This window comes from Ranitomeya imitator, chromosome 1, assembly GCF_032444005.1.
Source record: "Ranitomeya imitator isolate aRanImi1 chromosome 1, aRanImi1.pri, whole genome shotgun sequence".
NCBI lineage: Eukaryota > Metazoa > Chordata > Amphibia > Anura > Dendrobatidae > Ranitomeya > Ranitomeya imitator.
In genome coordinates, this window is record NC_091282.1 from 1,037,593,671 (window position 1) to 1,037,614,879 (window position 21,209).

The window sequence follows — 21,209 nt, forward strand, 5'->3', positions numbered from 1 at the left end:
GCTAAATATAAATATATATGATATATATATACATATATATTTTTAGAAAAAAATGAATGCAGGTAACCTTATCAAGTGCTGAGCATCAGCAATAATGTTCCACTTTCTCCATGTTCAATGAAGCCAAGGCACATCCCAACGCTTAGCCAACAGCAGGCCTGAGTTTGCCTATGACTGACTCATTCCTTCACGGACATGTTCGGCCAAGATTTTGCATGGCTCTGCAGTGTATTTGTATTTCTTGTATTTCTTACTTATTACAGTAAAGGTTTGTGTAATTATTAATAAAGGTTCCAGCCCTTGTGAGAAGCATCAATGACTGGTATCAAAACAAGTTTCATCACTGACTGCCATTCCTCCTTGCTTATAGTACGTAAAACCGCTTTCTTTACATAGTTTCATCATCCCATCTTTCCAAATTATCTTGAACAGTATTATACAGATTTAAAGTTAATCTTTCACAAGACATCACAATACAAGCTGCATATCTTAGACCTAATGAGACTGGTGTACTTGCATTAAAATTCCATATAAAAAATGTCTGCAGAATCCTTTGTGAAAGTTTTCAGGTCCAATAATGAAATGTAGCTGGAATCCAAAAATCATTATTTTAATTTGAGGATTATACAGCTAGCCTGACATGGATTTCCAAAGTAAATATACCAAACTCATCAGGGCGAAGATATATTGAATAATATACAGTTTTTATATTATGAAATCTAGCGCATATATTATATATATTTAGTCTATGCTCAGATAATATAGCATGAAATATATATTTCTACACATACTCTTTCTCTATATAAAATGTGTGTGGGAGACATCGGATATATACACTTGTTTGAGGTTATTTCGGGGACTGTTTCTTACCCGTGTATTGTCCTCAATTTCCTTTGTGGCCTGGAGCTTCCCATTCACACTGAATACACAGAACAGTCCCTTCTCATAGTATATAACACAGTGTCCTTCTCTGGAGACCTGGATAAGTTTGGGTCGAATGCAATTTTCTGGGGCCTCCAGTGTCCTCAAAAGGTCTCCATTCATAGAATGTATCAAACAAGGACCTTCTAAAATACACAAACCAACAAACACTGTCACACCCACATGGGATTTTACAAAAATACATGTACTGGTACGATGATCACATTCGAGTGCCTGCAATGGAAATGAGCTATACGCACCCTTGGAACCACTTATCACCAGGCCAAGTTCTGCACAAACAGCAGCACAGGTAATCTCACAGTCGTGGCCAGTCAGGATTGCTCGAGGAGTAGCAAACTCATCTACAGAAAAAAAAAACTTGCATGAGTTTATGGATTATGAGATATACATTGGATAGCTGCACACTAAAGGACTGAACAATCAAGGCTAGTTCAGATGAGCACTGAACTTTGCAGACATGGACGGCTCTGGACACTTGGCCACATAGCAGATGTGTGCGAAAGATCGCTGCTATCTACAAGCGCTAGCCTGGTCTGTAAATCGAAACACACTGGCACACGCTGTGATTTTTTTTTCCCTACGTGGATACCGGTACATAGATCTGTGTGTACTGTCTGTCTGTGGACTGTTGTGCAGCAAACTGAACATGGTGAACTTTAAAAAAAAAAAAAATAAAAAAAATAAAGCCATAATCAAGTCAGCCGGTCTTGTACGTTTGGGTGTGTCGGGCTTTCATGTTTATTTTGATTTTCTTTGTACCCAAAAACATTAAAAAATGAAGCAATGGTAATTGGTACTACCCAGATGCAAAACTTGCAGTCCACATCACACACTGGCCCTTTTAATTACCTTCTTCATGGCTAGATACCACAATTTAGAGAAGGAAGTATTGATTTTCAGCATGCACGGTGTTCATTATTTGGGCACAGCACTATTATTTGGCAAATGTTATAGTATCACAACCAATTGCTCCACTTGTTACCAAAGAATGTCAGGTACTGAAGCTGTATTTGCCATTTGGGTTTTCTTAGACCTTGATTTGGCCTCTAAATGTACCATAATTGTAGAATTTGCCATTTACCCCAAGATGCAAAGAAAAGAATATTCTGTATTGGAGAGCAATTCCTTTGCCACTCTGTCTCTTTACTACAATTTATACAATGTTTTCCATATTTTCTCAGCATCACCATATGTACCGGAATTAATTTCGAGCTCCTAACTGAATATATAAATCAATTAAGCAAATAACTAAAAATTAGGTGTTTTCATTTTAAGATTCTAAGAATATAAATATCTGCACACTTAGCAAAAAAAAAGGTTTATCTTTAAGGAGAAAATGATGATGGTAATTATATATGCATAACTATGCACAATAGCTCGTTGTTGTGTTTGTAGCAAGAAGTGACTTGCTTGTGAGTTTGGAGGGAAGAAAACACAATAATGAAAGAGGGAGAGAGAGGTAACAGTCGCCACAGACAGACAGCTTAGAAGTCCAATAATGCTTTGCACATGGGTTTTTTCTTTTCATGTACCAAAACCTGCAAAAGGAAAGGGGGAGGGGTGGGGCCATTTTTTTTCTTTCTTCAAATTATACCATTGGCATGTGAGTAGTTTGAGCAAGATCAAGAGGTTCTTTATCTTGACCTTACGAATGTGTGACAGTGTAATTGAAAAAGACAACTCTCTTACACACAAAAGAAAATGCAGACTATCGGCTTAAAGAAAAAGTGAGGTGTTTGTCACTCGTAAGCAGAAGTTTTCAAATACTTAGGAAGACAGACGTATACACCTCAACAAATTGAAAGGCAACGAAGCACAGCAAATAATAACCATCATAATAAATCATACAGGATTTACCAAAAGATAAGCTGTGTGCATCACACATCTATCAATTAAAAAAAAAATCACACAATCGGTAATATGTCATTCTTTTCTGGAAGGAAGAAATGCATTTCAGAACTGCTAAGAGCACTGTAAAAGATTTTTTTGCCTTTCAGGATGTTGGTGGTATTCACACTGTACAAAGATAATGGACAAAACCCATCACTCTGGGGACAGCGCAATATTTTGCTCCTAAAATACATAAAAAAGACAACTATGCTAATCGTTTCAGAGATGTTTTTATCTACCGTAAAAACTAAAAAACTAGCATGTTGAAACCCAACGTGCCAGATTCATTTTTTCTCCATCCATGGTTAGGAGACTCACAAGCACCATCAGTTGATCCTATCAATATTACGTACAGAAAAAGAGAAACAGATGGGAGTAATAAATGCCTTAACGGTGTCGTTTTTCATCATTTGATGCTCTAATACATTTATATGTAGCAGAAAATTAGCAATAGTTTGCAGCAGACCAAACCTCTTCTTTTGGTTTTGTGCAAAGTAATAATTGACATATTTAGTTACATAGTTAAACAAGTTGAAAAAAGACAGTGCCATCAAGTTCAACTTTTCTCCACCAGTTATACACTCTCTATCACCAGAATATTTATAACACACATGGTTTGTTGTTGTGATAAAAACGCGTCAAGCCCTTTATAAATGTGGATACAGTGTCTGTCAATACATGTGGTAGAGCATTGCACAGTCTCACTGCACTAACGGTATAGAACCTTTTCCTATTTAGTTTCTTTATTTACAAACATATAGAATCAATGTTTAATATTTTTTTTTATCAGTAGGCATGTTAAAACTGAGTCAAGAAAAAAAAGATAATATTTACATTCCTTAACATTGTAATTGCAACACCAAGAAGGAAAAGTCATAGAATTATGGAAATCACAGGATGGAGCGACATGTTGATGATATGCAAATTCTAAAGAAGCAAACTAAATGATTAAAACATCTCAACTTATCCTGCATTGAGTAAGTGCATCATGAGCAGAAATATACACACTTGCATGTCTTGACATGCTACCAATGAGGTTATTAATGGTTGTCTGAAGAATGTTCTGATACTCTGAATGCACTTGGGCACACAAATCATCAAGATCCACTGCTGGCAGCACCCTTTGCACTTGAGAATAAATGACGTCCCAGATGTGCTCAATGGACAACATGTGGACAGCATGAGCAACATGTGGCCTGAAGATGTCATTTTCAAAAACTTCTCCTAGGACACATTGGAGAAATGGTCATACCATTGCTTTCACCACCAAAATCAATGTAACACTGAGTTGTTAGTTTTTCAACATGACAACTTCAGGGATGTCATTGGTTGGCAATTACAAAGGGAGTTGCCAGCAGCAGATACCATACCAATAATGTGTGCCAAGTGCATTCCTTACTGATGTTGCGATTTTCATGTTGAGGAATGTATATTTCAATACCAAACAAACTAGATTGATGATTTATTTGAAAACGATATTCATTTACTGAAATCAATGAGATGACTTATTGGTTCCTCTTTATGTTAATATGAAACATGAAATAGTCAATGAACTACAGTACATAAGTAAAAAACAAAAGAATATATATATGCTCTAAGCGCTGGTGAGTACACAGTTCTAGAGTTATGTTTTGTCTATTTTTTGCTCTTTTCATAAAAAAGCCTTTTATTCAGTCAACTACTTTGCACAAACTCTGTCTTGTTTAGTAGATTCCTAACTTTTTTTATATTTATTATTATTATTTATTTATATAGCACCATTAATTCCATGGTGCTGTACATGTGATAAGGGGTTACATACAGGTTTATAGATATCGTTAACAGTAAGCAAATTTACAGTGACAGACTGGTACAGAGGGGAGAGGACCCTGTCCTTGCGGACTTACATTCTTCAGGATAATGGGGAAGAGACAGGAGGTTGGTGTGCTGCAGCACTGGTAGTGGGGAGTCGGCAGCTCGGGTGGTCGTGGCAGCAGCTCGGGTGGTCGGTGACGTGGCGGCAGATCGGGTGGTCGGTGACGTGGCGGCAGCTCGGGCGGTCGGTGACATGGCGACAGCTCGGGTGGTCGGTGACGTGGCGACAGCTCGGGTGGTCGGTGAGGCGGCAGAATGGTTATTGCAGGCTGTAGGCTTTGCTGAAGAGATGGGTTTTCAGGTTCCATCTGAAGGATCCGAGGGTGGTGGATATTCGGACGTGTTGAGGCATGGAATTCCAGAGTATGGGGGATATTCGGGAGAAATCTTGGAGGTGGTTGTGTGAAGAACGACTAAGTGTGGAGGAGAGTAGGTGGTCTTGGGAGGATCGAAGATTACGTGAGGGAAGATAGTGGGAGATTAGTTCAGAGATATAGGGAGGGGACAGGCTGTGGATGGCTTTGCAGATCAGTGTTAGTAGTTTGAACTGGATTCGTTGGGGAATTGGGAGCCAGTGGAGGGATTTGCAGAGGGGTGAAGCAGGGGAGTAGCGAGGAGAGAGGTGGATTAGCCAAGCAGCAGAGTTGAGGACAGACTGGAGTGGTGCAAGGGAGTTAGCGGGGAGGCCACAGAGGAGGGTGTTGCAGTAATCGAGGCGGGAGATGATGAGGGCATGTACAAGAGTTTTAGTAGATTGTTGGCTGAGGAAGGGACGGATTCTGGCAATATTTTTGAATTGGAGGCGACAGGAGGTGGCAAGAGTTTGGACGTGCTGTTTGAAGGACAGGGCAGAATCGAGAGTTATCCCGAGGCAGCGGATATTTATATTAAAATCTTTAAAATGTCTATTTTTTTTCTACTATATTTCTAATCCAAATGTACTATTGAGTAAGAGATTTGTCTCCTAGTAGGATTTAAATATTGGGAAAAATAATTTACCGTCTTCGCCAATACAAAGTTTCCAAAAGTATCTATCTGTATGCACTAACATAAAATAACAACAAATACAAAGATAAGGTTTATGACATTTTACATCATTTAGCACTAACCATTTTAAACATTACATTTCCTGAACCTGCTGCCTCATGTAGCACCTTCTTTATGCCTCATAGTCACAATTTTGGCTGTTTCTTAGCGGTATAGTGTTTTTATTACCTCCCATGATTTTAAATATGTTCATGTACCTAAATCCCACTCTGAATAACGCAGAAGTGCTAATACCTACTTTCTGGAGGAGTGGGTCTGCTCAGCAAACAAGCCATAAAATGAAAGTGGCCCACACAAATTTCCACTGAAAAGAACTCATGAGCTGATAGGAAAATAGTTGATTTTTTACAATTGAGTACAACCAGCTCATAGGAATGTGTCGGACTATAGAAGACACGCAATGGGCAAGTATAGCACATACAGTGTCAACACATTCACTAGCACTTTATAATCAATGGAGGTTATAAACATGCTACAGGGCAGACAAGGAAAAAGCTTTATATTTATTCCTACTACTCATATAGCACCAAAATATTCCGCAGCGCTGTACAGAGACCGTCACCACTCACATCAGTCCCTGACTCGGACTGGGAATTTTAAAGTGAACTAATATTAATGGGGGGCTAAAAGAGTAAAAAGTCTACTAGCCACAAAAGACTTTTACAGATTCTAGTGTAAAAAAAAACACAAGAAAAAATTCTGAAACTGAGCGGGTGTGTTTTCCCCTGAAAAAGATGGGAGTAATTTTAAAAGAAAGCAGAACAATAAATCAAGAAGATTATGACACAGCGCTGCAAATATAAATCTCTGTGCTAGTTGTGCATCCAGTGAAAAAGAAACATTTTTGCCATTTTATATCAAAGCTTAGTGTTTGCTGCCAAAAAAGCACACCATAAAACATAGTGCACCACACTGAGCTCAAATAAAATAATACCTATCACCATAAACACTCCAAGAGAATCTAGTCTAACTGTGTAATTCAAGTTCTTAATTAAATGTGTATGTGGCTTCATAAATTTCTCAGCCGGAATATTATTTATCCCGAAAAAGGCTGAAGGATCCAGGGAGGGCAAGGATTGAGGGGAAACACAGCCCAGCACAGTGTATAGGCAGAGGCTGGCGCTCTCCTGTCTTCAGGTATTTGCAGATTTTACAGTTCATAAACAAGAAGAAAATATGTAAACCGTAAGCCATCTAGAGGGTGTCCGCATGTCACTCAACATTTAAAGTAACCCGCGGGGAATCATCTAGAATGCACATTCTGTTTCATTTCAATCGTCTAGCTGACATGTTGGGGGCCAGTACATAACACCTCTCACATATCCCACTCATAAACAGGCTGAATCGTTAAGCTGAAATAATTAGCACAATTTTGAAGTACAATTATATGTTAGATTTTAGGCTAGATATAGCAAAATATGAAGAAAAAAAAAAAGACATCTACATACAGAACACTCTTTAAGCATTTGTCATCTCTCTTGAAATATCAATTTTAACAATTGTATTTCTTGTCAAAATAAAACTCCTGGATTATCCTTTATAGAACTTTACATTGTGTTGTTTCTCCTATCATAAGAATAAAAAAAAGGCTAGAAAGCGCAACATCTAATAATGTCAGCACTGATTGGACAGCATCTGACTTTGTAGGGACAGTTCATCAGCTGATGGCACCCAGCTTTCAGTTTATTCATATGACAAAGAGGGAGGTTTCTAGTTGAGGTGATCCTACAGAGCTGCCCACGAACATCCAGTCCATACCAGGAAAAGCAGGTTTTAAAACTATTTCCTACGCGTTTCGGAGCAGTTCCTACTCCTTCAGCCAAGCATATAGCATGTGTGATGGTTACAAAAATTATAGCCAATAATCACTGCAAATCAAATGCTAGACACAACAGGTGATAATTCAATTATGCAAATGGACCTTGTCTCCATTCTTAAGGCCCCGTCACACATAGCGAGATCGCTAGCGAGATCGCTGCTGAGTCACAAGTTTTGTGACGCAACAGCGATCTCAGTAGCGATCTCGCTATGTGTGACACGTACCAGCGATCAGGCCCCTGCTGTGAGATCGCTGGTCGTGTCGGAATGGCCTGGGCCATTTTTTGATCGTTGAGGTCCCGCTGACATCGCTGAATCGGCGTGTGTGACGCCGATTCAGCGATGTCTTCGCTGGTAACCAGGGTAAACATCGGGTAACTAAGCGCAGGGCGGCGCTTAGTAACCCGATGTTTACCCTGGTTACCATCCTAAAAGTAAAAAAACAAACGCTACATACTTACCTATCGCTGTCTGTCCTCGGCGCTTTGCTTCTCTGGTCTGGCTGTGAGCGCCGGTCAGCCGGAAAGCAGAGCGGTGACGTCACCGCTCTGCTTTCCGGCCGCTGTGCTCACAGCCAGACCAGAGAAGCAGAGCGCCGAGGACAGACAGCGATAGGTAAGTATGTAGCGTTTGTTTTTTTTTACTTTAACGATGGTAACCAGGGTAAACATCGGGTTACTAAGCGCGGCCCTGCGCTTAGTTACCCGATGTTTACCCTGGTTACCGGGGACCTCGGGATCGTTGGTCGCTGGAGAGCGGTCTGTGTGACAGCTCTCCAGCGACCAAACAGCGACGCTGCAGCGATCCGGATCGTTGTCGGTATCGCTGCAGCGTCGCTATGTGTGACGGGGCCTTTAGTCATCAGCAAATGCCATAACAATGTATAAACATTACCGAACCCCTGAGGAGGTGCACAAATTTAAAAAATTTGTATGCAAGAACCACTAAAATTACAAAGAAAGAAAATACACTGCTCAAAAAAATAAAAGGAACACTTAAACATCACAATTTAACTACAAGTCAATCATACTTTTGTGAAATCAACCCATCGAGTTATGAAGCAACACTGATTGTGAATCAATTTCCCCTGCTGTTGTGCACGTGTAACAGACATCAGTTAGAAATTAGCAAGACAACCCCTATGAAGGACTGGTTTTACATGGGGTGGCCACAGACCATTTCTCTGTTCTCATTTCTCTGTACAGTAACATGAGGCGCTGTCTACAACCCACAGAAGTTGCTCAGGTATTGCAGCTCATCCAGGATGGCACATCAATGCAAGCTGTGGCAAGAAGGGTATCTCTGTCTGTCACCACAGTGTCCAGAGCATGGAGCAGATACCAGGAGACAGCCCAGTACATCAGGAGACATGGAGGGGGGCATAGGAGGGCAATAACCCAGCAGCAGGACCGTTAACTCCAGAGCCCTGCAAAATGACCTCTAGCAGGCCACTAACACCCATGTGTCGGCTCAAACTGTCAGAAACAGACTCCATCAGGGTGTTATGAGGGCCTGACATCCACAAGTTGGTGTAGTGCTTACAACCCAACACCATGCAGGGTGATTGTCATATGCCAGATAACACCAAGATGGGCAGATTCGACACTGGTGCCCTGTGGTCTTCACAGATGAGAGCAGGTTCACACTGAGCAAGTGAGAGGCTGGAGATGCCGTGGAGAGCATTCTGCTGCCTGCAACATCCTCCAGCGTGACCGGTTTGGCCGTGAGTCAGGAATGGTGTGGGGAGGACTTTCTTTGGATAGCCCACAGCCCTCCATGTGCTAGCCTGAGGTACCCTGACTGCCAGTAGGTACCAGGATTAGATGCTCAGACCCATTGTGAGACCATATACAGGTGCAGTGGGCTCTTGGCTTCTTCTGATGCATGACAATGCTAGGCCTCATGTGGCTGAAGTGTGTCAGCAGTTCCTGCATGATGAAGGTGCAGCGCCCCAGGGATCTGGTCGTTGCAGTAACGTCGCTCTGCCACTAAGGTGACTGATGGTATGTCTCACTGCACTAAAGGAGTTCTACTGAACAGGTATTACCAGTACACATTACACTTCACACTCCGGCCACTAGGGGGAGTAAAAGGCTTTATTTATTGGGCCACTCCTCACATTGGTAAAACTAGGGGTTGGACAGGAAGTTAGGCAGAACGAAGCCTGGGAGAGTTCCAGGGAGGACCGGCCAGAACTGGGAAATCTGGCAGGTACCTAGCGAAAGGACAGATTATTACGGAACCGCGCCTGCACTACCTTGCGGAGGTATCTAAAGAAAGGACACAAAGCGAAGGATATTGTGGACAGTGAGAAAACTAAATCAAATACATAGGAGAGCCAGTAGGAGTCGTGCCCCGAGAACGGCAACATCCTACTGAGGCGCATAGCCGGTGGCTGGAGCACCGAGGAAGCAACAGTCTCCACGCATTACTTCAAACAGCGGCAGGACAGTTAATTATAGGTTGGCTGTCTACCATACAACACCTAAGAAGGACATAGGAGGCAATTGTGGGAGAGGAGCGACACTAGGGTTCCAGAATAACTCCAGGCCTACCTGTCAATAAGGTGCGTCCTAGCCATAACATACCTGGGGGACAGAGAAGAGAAAGATCTAGAAAGAACGAGGACAGAAGTTGTGAGGACTATCCTGAATGCTCAGCAGGGAAGCACTACAACACACAGGCGCTAGTGGGTAGACACTGATTTCCACCTGCAAAGAGAACTCTGGATGTGCCTTCGGACCGGCCGGTCTCAGACAGCCCTGTAGACAGTGTCCTGGACTGAGGATCCTGAAACCTTCAGTAAAAGGTAAAGAAACTGCAACCCTGTGTCCTCGTTATTCCTCGCACTACGCACCATCACCCTTCTATTGGACGCCCCTTAGCAGGGTCACTGGCCGGGTCTAGCCACCGTGACAACCCCGGACCGAGTACCCCGTGGCCCTGTGTCTGGGGGCGATTCAAAGGCATTGATGCTATGGACTGGCCAGCTCGTCCCCCAGACCTGAATCCAATTGAGCACATCTGGGACATCATGTCTTTCACCATCCACCAACGCCGTATTGCAGCACAGACTGTCCAGGAGTTGACTGATGCCTTAAACCAGGTCTGGGAGGAGATCCCTCAGGATAACTTTCACCGCCTAATCAGAACAATGCCCAGGCATTGTAGGGAGGTCATACAGGCACGTGAAGGCCACACACACTCTACTGAGAATCATTTCCTTGTCTTGAGGCATTTCCACTGAAGTTGGATCAGCCTGCAATTTGATTTTCCACTTTGATTTCGAGCATCACTCCAACTCCAGACCTCCGTGGGATATTAATTGTGATTTACATTCATCATCTTTAGGTTTTATTATTCTCAACACACTCCACTATGTAATGAATAAAGACTTGCAACCAACATATTTCATTCAGTGATATCTAGGATGTGGGATTTTAGTGTTCCCTTTATTTTTTTGACCAATATATATATATATATATATATATATATATACACACCGTATATACTCGAGTATAAGCCGACCAGATTATAAGCCGACCCCCCTAATTTTGCCACAAAAAACTGTGAAAACTTATTGACTCGAGTATAAGCCTAGGGTGGAAATGCAGCATTTACCGGTGAATTTCAAAAATAAAAATAGATCATTATTTCCCCATAGCTGTGCCATATAGTGCTCTGCACCGTTCATATTTCCCCATAGCTGTGCCCCATATAGTGCTCTGCACCGTTCATTTTGTCCCATAGCTGTGCCATATAGTGCTCTGCACCGTTCATATTTCCCCATAGCTGTGCCCCATATAGTGCTCTGCACCGTTCATTTTGTCCCATAGCTGTGCCCCATATAGTGCTCTGCACCGTTCATTTTGTCCCATAGCTGTGCCATATAGTGCTCTGCACCGTTCATATTTCCCCATAGCTGTGCCCCATATAGTGCTCTGCACCGTTCATTTTGTCCCATAGCTGTGCCCCATATAGTGCTCTGCACCGTTCATTTTGTCCCATAGCTGTGCCCCATATAGTGCTCTGCACTGTTCATTTTGTCTCATAGCTGTGCCCCATATACAATGCTCTGCACTGTTCATTTTGTCCCATAGCTGTGCCCCATACTGTGCTCGGCACCGTTCATTATTGCCCCATATCTGTGCTCCATATACAATGCTCTGCACCGTTCATTTTGTCCCATAGCTGTGCCCCATATACAATGCTCTGCACCGTTCATTTTGTCCCATAGCTGTGCCCCATATACAATGCTCTGCACCGTTCATTTTGTCCCATAGATGCTCCACATAAATCTGTGCCGCCGCTGCTGCTGCAATAAAAAAAAAAAAACACATACTCACCTCTCTTGCTTGCAGCTCCCAGCGTCCGGTCCCGGCGTCTCGTCCCGGCGTCTCTGCACTGACTGATCAGGCAGAGGGCGCCGCGCACACTATATGCGTCATCGCGCCCTCTGACCTGAACAGTCAGAGCGCAGGGACGCCGGGAAGATGGAGGCGCCGGGAAGATGGAGCGGCGCCCGGCGGCTGGAACGTGGACAGGTGAATATTACATACTTACCTGGTCCCAGCGATCCTGACGCTCCCTCTACCTGTCACAGCTGGTCTTCGGTGCCTCAGCTTCTTTCTCTATTAGAAATAGATTAGAGAAATGAATACGCATATACACACCCATCATAACCCCCTCTCAAATTTAATTATTTTTCTCCTCCCTCCCTTCCCTTTCTTTTCTCTTTCCTCTTCTTTTCTTCTCCCTTCTTTTTTTTCTTCCCTTCCCCTATACAGAAATATATATAGGAGGCTAGGGAGTTCTGGACAGAGAGCTCAGATGTTGCTCTTGGGATCTGTTGTAGCCATTCTTCCGACTTAGGGGTCACTGCTCCACATGCTCCTATCACCATTGCAATCAATGTTGCCTTCACCTTCCACATCTTCTCCAGTTCTCCTTTGAGGCACTGGTATTTCTCCAGCTTTTCATAATCCTTCTTTTTGATGTTGCGGTCACTTGGCACTGCCACATCTATTATCATTGCGGTCTTCTGATCCTTGTCTATTACCACAATTTCTGGTTGCTTAGCCAACACCAGCTTATCCATCTGGATCTTGAAGTCCCACAAGATTTTAGCCCTTTTATTCTCCACCACTATTTCTGGGGTCTCCCACCTGGACTTGGGGGACTTAGCCCATACGCTGTGCAGATATTCCTGTATACACTTCACGCTACTTGGTTGTGGTGTTTGGCAAACGCAGTTCCTGCTTGCATTTTGCATCCTGCCACTATGCATTTTTTGAGGTTTCTTTGCATAGTCTGCACCTTGGATCTTGTCTTGTGTGGTAGATTCCTGCTTCTATGGATCTGGTACTTAGTGCTTGCTCTTGTGCCGCTATGATTAGTGCCTCTCTGCTGTCTCGGAGTCCAGCTTTCTTCAGCCATTGGTAGGATTTCTCCATGTCAGCTACCTCCATTATCTGTCGATGGTACATCCCATGCAGTGGCTCGTTTTGCCATGGCGCTTCATGTTCCTGTTCTTTCTTCCAGATCTGTTGTTTCTGCCTTCCTCTTTCTCTCAGCATCTCATCTTTTGGTGCCTTTTTTATGTACTCCTGGATACTTGTTTCATCCGTGATGGTGGCTTGGATGCTTATCAAGCCTCGACCACCATCCTTTCTGTTGTTATACAATCTTTGGGTGTTAAGACTTAAGGTACCGTTACACTAAATGACTTACCAACGATCACGACCAGCGATACGACCTGGCCGTGATCGTTGGTAAGTCGTTGTGTGGTCGCTGGGGAGCTGTCACACAGACAGCTCTCTCCAGCGACCAATGATCAGGGGAATGACTTCGGCATCATTGAAACTGTCTTCAACGATGCCGAAGTCCCCGGGTAAACAGGGTAAACATCGGGTTACTAAGTGCAGGGCCGCGCTTAGTACCCCGATATTTACCCTGGTTACCATTGTAAAAGTAAAAAAAAAAACAAAAAACAGTACATACTCACATTCCGATGTCTGTCACGTCCCCCGGCGTCAGCTTCCCGCACTGACTGTCAGCGCTGGCCGTAAAGCAGAGCACAGCGGTGACGTCACCACTGTGCTCTGCTTTACGGCCGGCGCTGACAGTCAGTGCAGGGAAGCTGACGGCGGGGGACGTGACAGACATCGGAATGTGAGTATGTACTGTTTTTTTTTTTTTACTTTTACAATGGTAAAACTTAGTAACCCGATGTTTACCCTGGTTACCAGTGAAAACATCACTGGATCGGCGTCACACACGCCAATCCAGCGATGACAGCGGGTGATCAGCGACCAAAAAAAGGTCCTGATCATTCCCCAGCGACCAACGATCTTCAAGCAGGGGCCTGATCGTTGGTCACTGTCTCACGTAACGAGATCGTTAGCGGGATCGTTGCTACGTCACAAAAAGCGTGACGTTGCAACGATATCGTTAACGAAATCGTTATGTGTGAAGGTACCTTTAGGGTGGAGACCTCCATGCATTGTGAGGAGCTTGGTGTCTCCACATCTGCAGCTTCCATCTCTTCTTTGGGCCAGCACGGTATCTGATAACTGGCAGGGCATATGTATTGATGGCGCGGATTTTATTCTTCCCATTGAGCTGGCTCTTTAGGATCTATCTTACCCTTTGATGGTATTTGGATGTTGCTGCTTTCCTTGCCTCCTTATCATGGTTACCATATCTCTATGGAATGCTGAGGTACTTATAGCATGTCTGTACATCTGCTATGTGCCCTGCTGGTAATTCCATGCCATCCGTCTTGACAACCTTGCCTCTCTTTATTACCTGGCCTTCAGGCTTGAGCGTGGATAACTTAAATATCCACAGATATCGATATATCCTTTCTTACAGTGCTTGAGATCAGTTCAGGGACAATAGAGAGCACATTATCTATGGAGAGAGCTGTTGCTGAGCCTGAACCTTTATCCAACGGTACAGCAGACATCACAGCCCCCACGTCGAACCTTATGCAGAAGTAAAAAAAAAAGTTAGGTGAGGGTAATATGTCTTTATTTTTTTATATAGTGCTAACATATTCCGCGGCGCTTTACAGTTTGCACACATTATCATCGCTGTCCCCGATGGGGCTCACAATCTAAATTACCTATCAGTATGTCTTTGGAATGTGGGAGGAAACCAGAGTACCCGGAGGAAACCCACGCAAACACGGGGAGAACATAAACTCCTTGCAGATGTTGTCCTTGATGGGATTTGAACCCAGAACTCCCAGCGCTGCAAGGCTGCAATGCTAACTACTGAGCCACCGTGCTGCCCATCAACATATCCAGGAGTTTACTAAAATTAGGAAAATTGCCAAATTCTCAGAGATGGACCAATTACATACACCATCAAATGAGAACCACATTTCACTCAACAACAGCCCAATTCCCCTTGGGGTGTCCATTCACATCCTGTTATATCCCATAAATATCTGTATTGAAGGGAAAGGAATAAAAAAACAGAGAAGGGAGGACAGAAGGGAGAAGAAAGAGAAAAGAAAAAAAGGAAAAGGGAAGGAAGGAGAAAAAAAAGTTTTTAATTTTTTTTTTTATCATGGGAGTGCATATATATTTTCTTTCTTTCTTGCATAGAAATTTTTGAAATTTTCACACCTCGTCAGAGGTTCGGCAATGTTTATACAGTGTTATGGGTGTTTGCCGATGACCAAGAATGGAGACGGGGTCCATTTGCATAACTGGATTAATACCTGTTGTGTCTAGCATTTGATTTGGTAGCCAATAATGACTGCATTGTATATAATGGCTCTAACCATCACACATGCTATATGCTTGGCTGAAGAAAAAGCAGGAACTGCTCCAGAACGAGAAGGCAATAAAGTTTTAAAACCTGCTTTTCTCGGTGTGGACTGGAGGTTCGTGGGCAGCGCTGTAGGATCACCTCAACTAGAAACCTCCCTCTTTGTCATATGAATAAACTGAAAGCTGGGTGCCATCAGCTGGTGAACTGTCCCTACAAAGTCAGATGCTGTCCAATCAGTGCTGACATTATTAGACCGGGTAAGGCCACACCCATTGTGAGGAGAAAATGGCCAAATCCAGTTTTTAATGTAGTCATAAAGGAGGAACTGGACAACAAAAAATTGTAATAAAAGATGCTTCAATATTGTATTTTGATGGAGAATTCACCTACTTACAAAATTGTACATGTTAGCAGAGACAATGGTTTACCTTGAAGAATATTAACACTCAATCATCGCACGACCCCTTTAAGTTTTTATATAGAGAGCATCCTAGCTCATTTCCGCCTGGTATGCACAGTGTCTAATAAGAGGCATAGAAGAGAAGACTCAACATGAGTTCACCATGAACAATGTTGGGGTAGCTGTTACTCATACATGGATCATTTGGTAGGGAAGCTGCACAATTTAGATAGCAATGTGCTCCAGAAATTATATCCTTGAAACCTGGACATTTTTTTTTTGGTATTAACCCTTTGCCCTGAATATACAAGTGTTGGATATGTTAAATGAGTCCTTATGCTGCCAGATAAGCACTTATAGTATTTCCAGATATTCAGATAACATTGCAGACATATTACGTAAAAATGACATTTCACTGTAATTGTCGCTTCATTTTATAATCAATACAGTGAATAAAACTGCGATGATGTCGAATGAAATGGTCAGTAACAAGCAATAAACATTGTTCAGGTGTATTAGAAAAGTAATTGCATGCATAACGGTCAACTCCTGCCTCTGTCAAGCAGCGTACAAAGTGCTGCTAATGAAAAAGCCACTTCTGATTAGCTGACACTATTAAAATCCAGGATATAAAAGTAGTTAGGCAGCATGACATAAAGCATATCACACCTAAGCATCCACAAGATTCACAACCACATCCATAGATAGAAAAGTCTGTGTATAAAAGGGGCCACACTGGTTAGTTCAGGGGACGCTTTCCTCCATGGCTCAAGATCTTTTTTAAGAGCTGATTGTAAAGCAGAACAGATCTCCTTAAAAGATTTGAGACTGATGCAGCTCCAGAAGATTGTCATGGTTCCCTGTAGCATGTGAGGAACGTTTTATCTTGCTGCTGGTTACGGGGCGCCACTTAAAGCATTTCAAAAATGGTTCTAGCAAAACAGGCTTAGAAGGACAAAATCAATCCCGGTAACTTCAAAGCTACATAGATTCTTTGTCCCTTAAACAGGTTTATGAGCCATGATGCAAATCCCAAAGAGGGACATAAAGGATTATACTGCATCTTTATAGGGATCTTTAAGGAACACGAAAAGGCCAGATAAGAATACCTGAAATTTAGAAGCTGAAGCTTCCTTAATACACTTTATGCTTTAGAAAATTAATTTCACACCCTTGTGAAAGCCAATCTCCCAGTCTTCGTTTTTAAACATTTGTCTTGGTAATTGGGGAACAATTCCTCAAACAGATCTAAGATCCGTCATATTTTCTAATGAAAATGAAAAAAGATTTGCAGTTATAGCCCTCTTACATATGTTCCCTTCCGGTTCACTTGACAATGATCCTCAATGATATTTTGTTCTAATCAAAAAAGCAAATATTGCACTATACTTTAATATTTGGAATTGTGAGCAAAACAAGGGTGGGTAAACCAGAAACACACATTACATAAAGTATCTCCAATTCAGAAAAAAAGTCCTACAATCTAAAGGGTGGTTCAGCTTTGCTGCTCCATCTACCATTAGGAGTAAGAAGGATCCCATCCCTTTGCCCTAGTAGATGAGCATTGCCTGATATGTCTGGTAGCAGGTTATCTGCAAATGCCATGTTTATGGGGAGTCTGAAGTGCTAGCTGTTGGCTATATCGTGTGCGTGGCAGCTTTATCCTATTGGTCATTACTGATGTCCAGGTCTACATGGCCTTCTGAGGAACATCACAATGGGAACCCATCTAACTCTCACTTGTTTACAGATCACTATGGTCCCTCCAAGTCCAGTGGACCCTGCGATCTTTCAGTACAGCTGCAATGTGACAATGAAACCTTTATGGGATTATGGATGGCTTACATAAAGTAAATATTCAGAAAAATGAGAACTTCTAAACAGACCCCACTACATTTATACAGACCAGACATCTTTAGAGGAAAAAGTATTCTACAAAACAGGTGTATCCATAAGCTCACTAATTTTAGCTGTTCATGAACAATCATTCTGTGAATAAATAGCTAATAGCTGCAACACAGAAAAAGAACTGGAAAACTTGTGCTGTGTGAGGAGCGTATTGACCAAGATTAATCAGAAGACAGGAATAAGCAATGGTTTGACCAAGTTGCATTGGGAGAATTACGGTGCCTGTTATAGTATCCCTAAAGTAACCTCACTTCAATCTAAACGTTTTCATAAAAAGACTATGTAAATTGGAATAATGTCGGCTTAACCCATCTGTCACATAATGCTTATGTGGTCCTTCCTATTAGCCTCCCAACAGCAGAGGACAATCTGAGTTCATGAACGATCTTGTGGTCCTCAGGCAAAGTAGGCTGCTGTGAAAGGTGTTTCTGGACAGTCTTACTCTCCTTACCCCATACAGAACAACATGCCATCTAGGCCGAGGTGTAGTGTGCATGTATAGGGAGGCTGAGACATAGCCGTCAGCCAAATATAGGATTGGCAACTCTTCTATCCTGACATACCTCAGATTCTTTATGGTCACCTGGGAAAGTCTTGAATCTCGCCATTACCTTAACACCTTTTCAAGCGGATTCCTGTATGATTGCAAAATTCGATAAGGACTCAGACATTTTCTTGCTAACTTCACGATACTTTTCCTATTCATCTCTCACACACTTCTCCTGCCTTATATTCCCACTGTTCCATTAAGAGAGTATTTGGAGTTGACACAAAAAGCTACCCTGACACCATCTTCTTTATGGTCCCTGCGTTCTTTGTTTTCATCTGCGCACACAACTCCAGAAAAAGCATTAATAAATGTAACACTTTATAAAAGTGACAAAGGACCTAGGATGATGCCTGAACATGTGAAAAGTATATTCCAATCAGTATTTTCAAGGCAGGACCATTATCGCGACTGAAGTAGTTCTTACTCATCCATAGAATGACTTGTATACAGGGATATGCTGGAATGTACGTGCATGACACTATGCTGTGCTATAGCTTAGTTAGTACCTAATGGTTTGCAGTCCTGGGGAAAACGACTATTATACTTGAGGGGATTTACTGCATACTGGAATTTACCTGTACAATAATTACGGTGCCCTTAATATATAAAGATGGTGTCTTGCCAGATAAAAAGTTTCTTAAATGTGTTGCAATACAAATTGGTACTTCTTGAGATGACTGCTCTGATGCCACAGTTTCAGCCTTGGCCTGCTTAAGTTTTGGGTTTGTTACAACACAGAAATGCTGCTTACACTCTGTGTCGGCTTAAGGGGTTATCAAGGACTTTTTTTTTCACAATGTGACTATGCACTAACAGGCAGGAAAGTTGCCAACTACCTGCTTGTTGTGTAAATTGCAGATCTCTGCCGGCACAAAGCGGTCTTCAGCCTACGATTCAGAGGCTTTTGCCAACAGGAGCGGATTTTTTTCGCATCTGTTGATGGGGCATGACTGGCGATGCCATGCTGATCGATAGCTGGCTCACCACTGCCTAGCTGCAGGAACCCGGTTGTCAATCAGCATGACGCCAGCAGTCACACTCCTTACACAGAGCATCCCAGAAGAAGAGCTGCTCTGTTAACAAGGAGCAGCAGAATCGCCGGCAGGAGCAGTCAGTGACCACTCTAACACGGTGCTGTGTATCTGCCTGTTCGTTTTTAGGCACACAGTACAAAAATAATTCTGGATAACCTCTCTAAAGGGGGTAGGCTGTGTCAGAAAAAAACTGGACGTGAAGTGAAACAAGCAATTAAATTGGGGCAGCAATTGTAATGAAAACATAAAAAAAATTATAAACACCCTCTAACTCAAGCCCTGTTTCACACACACACACATATATATATATATATATATATATATATATATATATATATATATATATATAGATTTAAATTAAAAAAAAGCCACACAGTCCAGGGATTCCGACATAGTCCATCGATTCTGAAGTAGACTACAAATGGGAACCTGAAAGACATAAAAAAGAGAGGGGTAAAGAAATAAAAACAACACTATCTCATTTACCAATTTATTATTAAAAATACTATCCCCGCAGTTCCAACGTAATCCAAGACATTCCCATGACGTCCACCGATTCTGTACTTCAACCTATGGAGCGTCGTTCTCAGAATGATGCTTCATAGGTCACTCCTGGTTATGTCTCATGAGCAATGACGTCAGTAACTCCGTAAAGTCATCGCTTGTGAGACATGATTGGGGGTGACCTATGAAGTGCTTTTCTGAGAACAACGCTCCATAGGTTGCAGTACAGAATCTGTGGACGTCGTAGGAACCCCATGGATTACGTCGGAGCTGCCGGGATTATTTTCAATACTAAATTGGAGAATGAGGGACTGTCTTGTTTTTATTTCCTTACTTCTCTCTTTTTAATGTATTTCAGGTTCCCATTTGTGGACTACGTGTGAATCCCTGGACTGGATGGATTTTTTTCTTAATAAATTGGTTTAACAGGGCTAGATTCGGAGGGAGATTTTTTAAAATAAAATATTTGGGTGGGCTTTTTTTCTTTTAACTTAGTGGGTTAGTAATGGGAGTGTCTGATAGACAGCTCTCCATTAAGAACAATACACTGCTATCAACCCTATAAACTATATGCCACCACATCAGGGCATCGGGAAGAGCTGGGGCGAACTGCCAGAATTGGTACAACTAATGCGATGCACCAATTCTGGCGAGGCTGCAGGCTTGTATTTTTAGGCTGGAAGTGCCCAATAACCAGGGACCTCCCCGACCTGATAATATAAGTCCACAACTGTCTGCATTACCTTGGCTGCTTATCAAAAATGGGAGATTAATAGATTAAATAAGGGTAGGTTCACATTGCGTTAATGGTTGTCCGCTAACGGACTCCGTTACATGGCGCAATTGTTGCAATTAACGCTATGTAACGGATCCGTTAGCGCACCCATTGACTGCAAAGTGCTAACGGATCCCTAACGCATCGCTAACGTATGCCATTTTTGGCATGTGTCTGCGATGTGCCGTTAGTTTTGGACGGATCTCGAACGCTGCTTGCAGCGTTCAGGGTCCGTTCCTCGCTAGCGCAGATCGGGCATCTGCGCTAGCGGGATTGCCGAACGCAATCCTTTTTGGACATTGCGCTAACGCAATCCGTTAGCGTATCCGCTAAACGGATTGCACTAATGCAATGTGAACCTAGCCTAAGGCTAAATACCCTTTAGTGTCACATGAAAGGCTCTAAAAGGTGATAGTTATTATATTTTGGAGGTTTGTGACATTAAATATCTACAGGACATCTATTCTATATACGGTATCTGTTCTATCTATACTATTCTGATGGTCCGGGCTGTGAATTTCCTGTAATTGGCTGATGAAATGTCGGTTTTTCTTTGAGATGTGTGCGTAAAAATCATGGGCAGTGTGCAGTCTGATTTCTTTCTTGCACCCAATGGGAAGTGCAATCCGATTGTCGCAGCATGAAAAATTTTTCCTAAGTCTGATTAGAGCGGAGGAAAAACTCGCAGATGAGCACTGCCTCATT

At 42.5% G+C, this 21,209-nt stretch overlaps 1 protein-coding gene across 1 annotated transcript in view; it reads right to left on the reverse strand.

Annotated features, from left to right (window-relative positions):
- LRBA (LPS responsive beige-like anchor protein) overlaps positions 1–21,209 on the reverse strand; it is an 825,317-nt gene that overhangs the window by 16,332 nt on the left and 787,776 nt on the right. Inside the window, exons 53-54 of the mRNA XM_069744053.1 lie at positions 1,182–1,283; positions 871–1,067 (exon numbers count right to left, since the gene is read on the reverse strand). Of these exons, the coding sequence (XP_069600154.1) occupies positions 871–1,067; positions 1,182–1,283 (299 nt within the window). The remainder of the gene's footprint in view (positions 1–870; positions 1,068–1,181; positions 1,284–21,209) is intronic.